Source organism: Montipora foliosa, chromosome 4 (genome assembly GCF_036669935.1).
Source record: "Montipora foliosa isolate CH-2021 chromosome 4, ASM3666993v2, whole genome shotgun sequence".
Classification (NCBI taxonomy): domain Eukaryota; kingdom Metazoa; phylum Cnidaria; class Anthozoa; order Scleractinia; family Acroporidae; genus Montipora; species Montipora foliosa.
Window position 1 is genome coordinate 44114346 of NC_090872.1, and position 10000 is coordinate 44124345.

Sequence of the window (10000 nt, forward strand, 5' to 3'; positions counted from 1 at the left end):
AGTGTATTTTAAATGCAGAAACCAAGGAATCAAAGGTGGGATAAAGCTTGTCAGGCTTCAAGTGAAGTACACTGTAAATGGTCATCAACAGTACTAAACAGACACTCGGAATCGGAACCATTAAACAGAATCAGAGAACAGTAATATTTAACTCATTGTGGTTCACTAATTTGGTTCTCCACATGTTTGGAATAATCAACACATATTTGAGCAGCACCCAAATGTATGTGATTTGCGCCATCCTGTGTTCTTCTGACTCAAACGCGATAAAAACAACCCCTGGGCTAGAAAACTGGAGCAAAACTGGAGAAAAACACTACAAATTTCTCAAAAGCTCTTGTATTAGATGATCTAAAATATACCATCAGTTAATTCTGAACTGGAAATCAACCAAAGTAAAGAACACAGTACAGGCTAACTATAGCCTTAAAAATGGACATTACAGTGCCCAAACATTTTGAGTATTTCATGACCTACCAATAAAGACAATTAAATTTGAAGTTTGCATGTTACATTTGGGAACCAATAATTATTATGCAATGTACATGTAGTATGGAGAAAGACAATTAACTTTAAGGATAATAGAAATTAAAAGACTATTATTTTTTTATTAAATATCTAGAGCAATCAAGGTTAAGGTGAGTGGACCTCGTTTATTTGCCAAAGAATGGATACTAAAATAAAGCAAATTAAATGAACGCTCTATCATCAATTCTTTGTTTGCAGAAGACTGCCATACTAGCTGTCATAATAACTAATACCGGTAACTGGCACCCTGAGCCCATGAGTAATATAAACATAATCTGTAGGTTGCGTTTATCTTGGAATAACCTGCAGGTTCCTGAGGCCAATCAAATAAAGAAAGCATGTAAAATGTTAAACAAAGGCAAATGACAGCTCTAAGCAATTTTATACATGTAGTAAACTGTGCAAAAAAACACTATTTAAAGAGGTTGTTTTCTTACCTTTTCTGTAACGCTCACTTTCTTCGTATGCCTTTTTCCTCTTCCAGATCTCTCTTGCAAGCCCTTCAGGGCCTCCCCAGATTTCATGTGATCTGTAAGTAACACAAAACATAAAACTCACTGAATCCCACAAATCTGATTATTTTGCCAATAATTATTAGCATCTTCTTTGTAATGCATTGTTAAATTTGATGTTTTACCCAATATGATATACTAATTTTACTTGTCTAAGAGTAGACACCGCTATACCTGTGTACAGCATAAAGAGTTAATCAACCTACATGTACATGTATCAGCGTTTCATCCCTCACTGTATAGTTTCATTGGTTTTGCTACAACTCTCAATGTCATCAATATTCATCAGCTTTTGCTGTGTTGTACATGTACATGCATACTGCCATCTGTCATGCACATACCTAATTCTACACAGAGATTCTTGACAAACCTGAGAACTTCACTTAGTAGTTTATAAGCCGCACGCATGCATGATTTTGAGAGAAAAATAATAAAATCGAAAAAAGCACCATGGCAAAAAAGTTGTTTGTTTGTTCACAGTTGTTCATGATAAACTTGCTGAAATCTAACGCTGTGTATAAATTTGCAGTGACCTTAAGAAGTTAATCAACTCTTGAAAACTGTCAAGGTTAATCTCTATATACCCAGTGAATTACCTTTTCTCTACATCAGATTTTAGGTAACAAACATCAGGAGGCTGATCTGGGTCACTGTAGGCACTGCGAACTGCTGTAGTTTTCAGGCCTTCTAAATCACTGATAATTAATCAAAAATTACTGTCAAACTTGTTACTTAGCAAGACATTTAGTAGACGCTGCAATGTTCATTTTAAAATAAGTCATGATTAAAACTATAATGTTTTCAATATTATTGCAATAATACTTTCATTCAAAGGCAAAGTGAATATCATGGATTAAAAATCCCCTTGTTGGCATTAAATCATTATTCATTTCGCAGTCTGCTGGAATAATTTTGTCTTTTTCTAGTGGGATTAGTGAATGCTGAACATGTTATCCATGCAGGGCTCAAAATTTAAAAAAAACTGAAGTTACCTTTTCGCGACTACAACGTAACTGAGGAAGTTACATGTAAGGCCCCAATATAAGTAACTTCAAGTTGCCAGAAGGTATAGGAGCCCCAAAGAGAGGAAAGAAAATTCAGAACTTTAAAAGACAATTTTACCACATCCTCAATGCACAAGCAAAATGTAAAGAAAGCAGATAAAACTGTCAAAATCGATGCTACCTGTCAGGTTGTAGGTTACAAGCGCAAAACACAATTACTGGTAACATGGTGGATACAAAGTATGTTAATTCAATACGGGTCAGCAGTCTTTCTGTAAAATACTGTGCCCACGATTTACACAGAAGTAACACCAGTGGTAATGGCGTTGTACTAAAATTTTGAACGCTACAGTACATGTAAAATCCAGACATATTAATTTGATTTGCTCCACATTTTTGTTGCAGCAAAGCAATCTTACACTGTAGATGTTCCTTAACCTGGATCACTTATTCATTTATTCACTTTCATTCAGAAATGAACTCACCAAGTTGGCGACTTAAGGAGAATTTTTACTCACATTGGCAACCATATTGGTCACAATTGCGAGCCGTGTTATCATCAAAAGAACGAAACTATTCTTGAAGAGGCTTATTTATCTGACCCCAGTTGTTCAAACGATGGATAGCGCTATCCACCGGATACTGTAAATCAATAGTGGATAAGTTGATCATAGCAAAACCAATTGTGCTATCCAATGGACAGTGATTTATCTACTGGATAGCGTTATCCACTTTTTGAACATCTAAGGCCAGGGGGAATAACTCGAAAACCGCAAGGTTTATTTAAACCCCTGACTCGACTTTTATACACATATCTCCTTCTCCATACAATGTATGTTGTTACACTTTTAATTTTATAGTATTTGCAAATGTGTATTAAGTGTAATTAGAGTAAATAAAGTATTGTTGTTGTTGTTGTTATCATTGGTGACTACGTGTAATGCAGGTAATCTGAAAAAAGTCAAATGCTTCTTTTCAGAAGTCGAACCTAGGACCTTCTGTATACATGTAGTTTGGATACTGTACACATGTACCAGTGACTATACCTGGTAATTCCACGGTACTTGAGACATACGCTTGTAAAAATTAGCATTCACTTAAAGGACAGTATAACTGTACACACTGTACAGTATCTAGACTGTTATGAAATTGTACTTTTCGGATGTCAGCGGAATGATTTCATGGCATAAATTATCATTAATTAAACAATTCAGCCTATTGGGCTGTCACAGAGGGGACATGCACAAATGACCATGGTACATTGTAAATCTATCTTGATAGGAAATCTAGTAAAACCTGTCAGGACATTTACTTATTTACTTAGACTGTTTAAGTTAATTATTTCTCCCTGATTTTGTCTGAAGAAAGAGATCAAGGCCTCATCCAAAATTGAATTGTCCCCTCTGTGACAAAAAATATAGGGATAAAAATTATTATCTCTTCAAAGCAATTGGTAATAATTATACGAAATTCTGTTTACAGTTGAAGTATGGGCTGACAAACTTACAAGTTGTGGAGGAGTTCTTCTATTTCTCTTTTCTTAGGATAGGTGTGAAAACTTTAAATGTCACGGAGGGGATCTTTTTGTCACAGAGGGGACTTTGTGTCACAGAGGGGACTTTTCTGTCACAGAGGGGACATTTTTTGTGAAAAAAAAATTGTCACAGAGGGGACTTTTTTGACACGGAAGGGACTTTACTGTCCAGAACGGACATATATTTCTTGGAGGAAGAATTATTCTTTTGAAAGAGAAACTACTGCTATTGAAGATAAACTGTTTTAACCATCCATAATCTCCTCACACAAAGAACAAAGAACAGTAATACTTAACCTGCCAAAATGTGCAGTTAATCAGTGGAAATAAGCATTTATTAAGTTCTCATGAATGATTCATGATAAAGCTTTAAAGGATTATGGGATGATAGACACTGAACATGCTCACTAAAGCAAGAGCACACATGCAGTTCTTGTAGAGCAGTTCAAAACGAGTTCAAGCAAAGAGAGGACAAAGAAATACAGAGAAAGACTGAGGGAAAATGAAGAAAAGTATGAGGTGGTTAAAAAGAAGGACAGAAAGAAAGAAAAATGATTATTTGAAGAAGAAAGCCAATCAGCCTGAAGCTTTGAGAGCCAAGGAAAGAGCGAAGAAAAGAAGGCAAAGGAAAAAAATAGCAGACGTGATCAAGAAAACAGGCAAAACTTGACATGTAGTCAAGTAATTAAAGCCCTCAGATGTTTGGAAAAGCACTCAGTAGAGCAAAGAAGCACCTGCCAAAATGCCCTGAAAGAAAAGTGCAAGTGACTTAGCAAAGATTGTTCAAGATCTTTCCCCAAGAAAACGGAAGGCGGTGGTGGATTTGTATGACAACAACTTTAAGCGAAGAAAAGAGTACAGCAAGGACAGAAAAAAAAGATGTGATGCTCTCACTGATCATGAGATACAAAAGGTGCAGAATTTCTATTTAAGAGAGGACATCAGCAGAATGCTTCCAGGGAAGAAAGATTATGTGTCTGTCAAACTAGCTGATAGTAAAAGGGAACACAGAAAGCAATGTTCAGATTGGCAAATCCAAGTTTGCACAACTCCGGCCACCCCAGGTCATACCATCATCTGCATTTGACCATGAAGTATGCATCTGTAAGTATCATGAAAATATTGACCTCCTCCTTCAAGGCCTATCAAGACTTGGCACATCTGGCTGCATATCAAGTGAAGAAGCTGTTGCAAAGACAGTATGTAGTCTTGACTCTTGCAAATGCATTGACAGGGTTTGTGACAGCTGTGGGGTAACTGAGCTTAACTGATAATCTTTTTGAAGGCCTAGACAAAGATGACTCAATATCCAGCTACTATCAGTGGCAAAAAGTGGAAGGAGCTGTGAAGAAAAACCTTGTTGACTGCACAATTGCTGAATCAGAGAAAGATTTGCAGGCCCAAATGAGACCATTTAGTTGTCATGTTTACAATATCAGGCGTCAGTTCCAAGAGGCAGAGTAATTATTCACGAGGGTTTTTCTGAGAGGGTACACTGTAGTTGCCTTTTTTATGGTCCTGTCTTACTTGTGGGCAATTGCCCTCAACTCAGCGTGAGGTTGAGAAAGTGCACCTTTTCATTAGAAAGCAGTTCAAACTTTAAGCAGTGCATGATAAGAAACTTGGACTAGTGGTAACATGAAACTGTCTGAAAAATATGCTGGAAGTAATCTTGTACAAAATTTTATCACATTAGCCATTGCTAGTAAAACTACACCATTCATACATGTTTGTAAACAACATGGAAGATCTGCATAGGTCCATAAGTTTATATTCTACTAGCATGGTAAAATGTACACTGACATTTGCTTTCATAGAACAGTGTCCCTATACAATTGACTGTATTGCAAGTTATATTCAGAAGTTGTTCTTGCCTTTTTTGATGTACGGCACTTTCATTCAATGAACCACTTACATTCATACATGCATAAATGAGGTCACTACTTTCAGAAAAAAAAATTATCACCTCAATTCTGTGTTCAGTCATTGTTGAGAGAGAGACACTTAAATTATAATTGATGTATCCGAGCTGTTTGTATTTTCAGATTATACATGACTTTATAAGACTTCATGGAAGTTGCAGATTGGAAAGTGTCTTGTTTTTGTTAGGACAAGGTCTTAATGAGCCTTACATTACAGTACAGTGTTGTCTTTTGCAATTGCCTAGCTTGTTAGAACCTAATATTTCTAAATAAAATAAAACAAAAATAATCAGAAAGTGACCCTGTTTGAGAAGGAATGTATTATGAAAAGAGTGTGCAACATTCTTACAGATATATATAATACACCTCAAGAATGTTTTGGTTATAACACTAGACAAGTCTAGTATCATTGTTTTACTTTAAACACTTTGCTACAGAGAAGATTGCAGAGTGGCTATTAATGACTGCTATCTATTAGACAAGAGTCACCCTCCATGACAGTCCCCTCTGTGACAATAACCATGATCACTCATTATTATCTGTGCTGTATCAGAGAGCAAGAATGTCTTTTCCATCAATGCAGTTTAATTGTTGATTAACATAAAAATCAAATGTGCACTTAAGTGTTGTTGCTGCCGGTTTACATTCACAGGATTTTTAGCCTAGTTTTTAATTTTCTATTTTCTTTGGTTTTCTGGTCCTCTCCGTGACAGATTGAATAAAGGACTAAATCTTGCCAGATGTGACAGAAATAATTTTGAAAGGATTTGACAAAGAAGAGTCATCATTTATTTCATCATTACAAGTCCACAGGGAACTAAACTAAATTTGGCAAAAGGAGCTATTTATGGTTTTGTTTTCTGATGTCCCCTCCGTGGCATGCAAAATATTGTGGAATTACCCTATAATAGGAGAGACTTTGATAAGAAAGTCTTCATTTCATCCACCGGGGTTACAATACATAACATCTCTTTCAGTACAATAAAACTATTCTTTTTTCACAATTAATTGCACTTGACATTTTTACAAAAAGTCACCTAGAAAACAGTTCATCTAATTTTACCTCCCAGCTGATAGATTTGATACTTACATATCAGAACGGCTTTACATGTATTATCATTACAGTAATCCTAATGTACACAAAAATTTCAAAGGGTACAAACCTTGGTTTTAGAAGATAATCACTCATGGCTCGTGTGGTTGAAATAAAGGTGTTTTGATAGTACTTTTTGTCATAATTAATGTCTCCTGGTGGTAGTTTAAAGAGCCTCTTTTTCCGCTCACCTAAACGATACATGTAAAAAAGGCACTAGTAATCAACACCAATGATGTACAGTGAATAAAAGGAAAGTTGTGGTTCCAACAAGCTTTTCCTATTATTTTCAATTTGGATCCATCAGTTACATTTGTAACTCTGTAGCTCAGATTTTTGTCATTAAACCATCATAATAATTACCGTAGGCAAATCTGAACAACAATGATTAGCAGCCATGCTCCATTTTGCAACCATGCTTTAAGCCCCCAATCATCGTAATGAAAGCAAAAGATGATCATGAGTCAACCTACTGCCCTGACTGATAGTTGATGTTAAAGTACAGCTTGTTGAGATCAAGCTAACATAATAATTTTTATCAGTAACAGTCATGCAAAGAACAGCCAACAGCCAGCACAAATGCAGGAGTGGGAGAGGGTTGGATCATGCAAAAACAAAGTTTTCCAAGTGGATTTGAGAATCAATATAAATTCGTCAGGATCCACATTAGGACAGTTTCATACATGTACCCCTGCCTCATCACTGCTACATGTATGTTCATATAGGTGGTTTTCATGTTACGTCATCAACGCCATGTTGGTGGACAAAAACAAAAGATCTCTCATTATCTCCTTTTGTTCGTCCACCTGCAATAATTATGGTACATTGTAGCTTTGTTACCTGTGTCTCTACAGAATGGTTGCAAACTACCTACAGTGCATTAGGCCATCTTAATAGGGTGGTACTTTAGCTTACCTTTGTTATTGGTCTTCTTGCCTTGAGTTGTGTTATCTGTACATTTGCCATTGCTTCCTGTGTAACTTGAACAACCTCTCAAGCTTTTATACCCTGTACAATGAAAATGGAAAATAGCAAGGGCACCAGCAACTATATTATTGATATTTATAAGTACAAAAATTGTTCATTCGTTCAGTCCTGGCAACTACTTTAACACCACTTCTAACAACAGAGCCAGAGTGAAGAGAATACCTGTGGTGGGCTTCGGGGGAAATGGGTATTATGTTTAAAAGAAAACCTTTATCCTGGAAATTCTCCATTAACGTTTGGCATGATTTTCCCGCCTTTGACTGAAGGGCAGCAAGCCTGAATGGCTAAGGGCTACATCATGTGGCAGCCCAAGGAAAATGATATTAAAATTAATGCCCTCTTTTGTATCGATTCTAGGGTTTTGCTCAGATAAACCGCAGAGTATGTCCCCAGAAGGGTGCTGCATATTCAATAACTAATCTAACCAGGCTACAGTATACATGTACTTGAACCATTGTCCTGCCAGGCCACAGCAGGTTTTGTTTGTTGTACTTTGCCGCTTTTGGTCTGCAGCACTTGCTTTTCAGTTTTTCCCAAAGCAGGGCGTCAAGTGACAAATGGCACTCAAAAAATAGGAAAATAGGACATACGGTGGCCAGAATTAATTTTTGTCTGAAACATTTCACCTATATGGCGTGATCTTCAACCCTCTGAAATTATAGATAGGATCAAACTCTCTCTGTAAAGGGCCTGTACCAACTGCAAGTTATGTATACCAGAAAGTACAGCAACTACATGTATCTACACGGATGAACAAAATTATTTATGTTGTCAAAATGAATTCACTTCCAGGCGATTTGGCATCAAAACCTCTTCATAATGCTTTCAATTCGCCTGAAATTTTCTTGTATTAGAATGATGTGCAGTGGAAGTTGACGTCAGCTTCTATAAAGAACTTCAGAAGCTACATGTAAATTAAATTTTCTCATTTCCAATAGTTTATTCAAAGTTACCGCTTCTAAAATTACGTCTTGTCCTCTCTTGGACATACAATACAGTACACACTTAATTGACCACTCCCCATAGGGGCTTTTCAGGATCAATGAAACACAATCATGACAGAACAGAACATTCAACAACTGGTAAGAATCCAAACAAATTCCAGTGGTCATAACGTGTCTTGAACCCAGGGTCCCTGGCCCTTGGCCACACTGCACAATAATTATGCGGGGAATAAAATGAGTTTGTTTGTAATTGTTACCGCTCTAACAGCCATCACAAAACATGTAAGGCTGAAAAAATGTTTGAACTTTTTAAAATAAAATATTGCTAAAGATACAAGATACAAATGTCTTTAAATAGATGGTATATTAATAAAACAACTACATGTATTCTTTGAAAACAAAGAGGATGAAATTGGATTGAATTACTTGCCTGACCTGCCAGACTCCTTTGCATGCTACAAAAACACGAGAAAGTCTGGGCAGAAACATCAGATGATAAATTCTTTACATTTTCCGAATGTTTTTGACAGAAAGGTTTCTTTTTGTTAAGAATTTTATCTCAAATATTTCAAAATGTTCCCCTGCACCCTAAAAATAGGAAAAGATAGGAATTCCTTTAAAAGATAGGAGAAAATAGGAAGCAGGCCAAAAAATAGGAAAAATAGGAACTTGACGCCCTGTTAAAGACAAAAGTCGACAGGGAGGTTTGACAGTTTGAAGGTTTTGGGTTGCTTCAGTAAAGGTAAAACAATGACCTGTAACGAGTGACCTGTGGAATGTGACCTGTGTTTTAAACCTGCTGTGGATTTGGTAGTCTCTGGTGAATTTTTTCCTTCCCTAACCGTAGTTTTCTTTTTTTAGGAAAGCTATGACAAAAAGAAAACACTCTGTAAGCAAGCGGATTTCTTCTACAATATATTAGAATTTGGTTCATTGGGAGCCCTGAGAGTACACTGTATAGTTAGTGAAGAACTGAAAATCCCGGAAGGAGTAACACAACCACGAATATTACACAGTAGGTGACTGATTTACTTGTCCAGAGTTAACATTCAATTGTCGGCTCTCATAGCTAGCTTGGATAAAAGAACAAAAAACTTATACACAAGTAAGCTTATTAATTAAAGCTTAAAAATAATTCAATTGCGAGCTGAGCTTGAGATGTAGATCCAAAAGATAGTACCTTGGAAGAATTCAACTTGTAATCCAACATTTTTCCATGAAGTTAGACCACTCGTTTGTCGAAAACACGTAATTTTCGCATTTTGGGCTAAAATTTTCCAAACATTTGCCCACATTCTCATTAAATGCAGGCATTTTAAAACTGGTCCGCCATCTTTCTTTGTCCTCAGTCGGAGCTCATAGGTGTATGCAAACGGCCCTCTTACACGAAGACGTCACGCGCGCCAAAGGCGGACAACCCTGAGGATGCGAGAGCGCGTGACGTCACGTTATTTTGAGACAGTTGTAACGGTCGAT

The 10000-nt window shown here is 36.6% G+C and overlaps 1 protein-coding gene across 1 annotated transcript in view; it reads right to left on the reverse strand.

Annotated features, from left to right (window-relative positions):
* The window catches only part of LOC138000843 (proton-coupled zinc antiporter SLC30A9, mitochondrial-like), a 22819-nt gene extending 12933 nt beyond the window's left edge, over positions 1-9886 (reverse strand). The window contains exons 1-5 of the mRNA XM_068847508.1: positions 9705-9886; positions 7509-7601; positions 6664-6784; positions 1637-1735; positions 966-1057 (exon numbers count right to left, since the gene is read on the reverse strand). Coding sequence (XP_068703609.1) covers positions 966-1057; positions 1637-1735; positions 6664-6784; positions 7509-7601; positions 9705-9825 — 526 coding nt within the window. The 5' untranslated portion in view covers positions 9826-9886. The remainder of the gene's footprint in view (positions 1-965; positions 1058-1636; positions 1736-6663; positions 6785-7508; positions 7602-9704) is intronic.
* Positions 9887-10000: the final 114 nt, after the last annotated feature.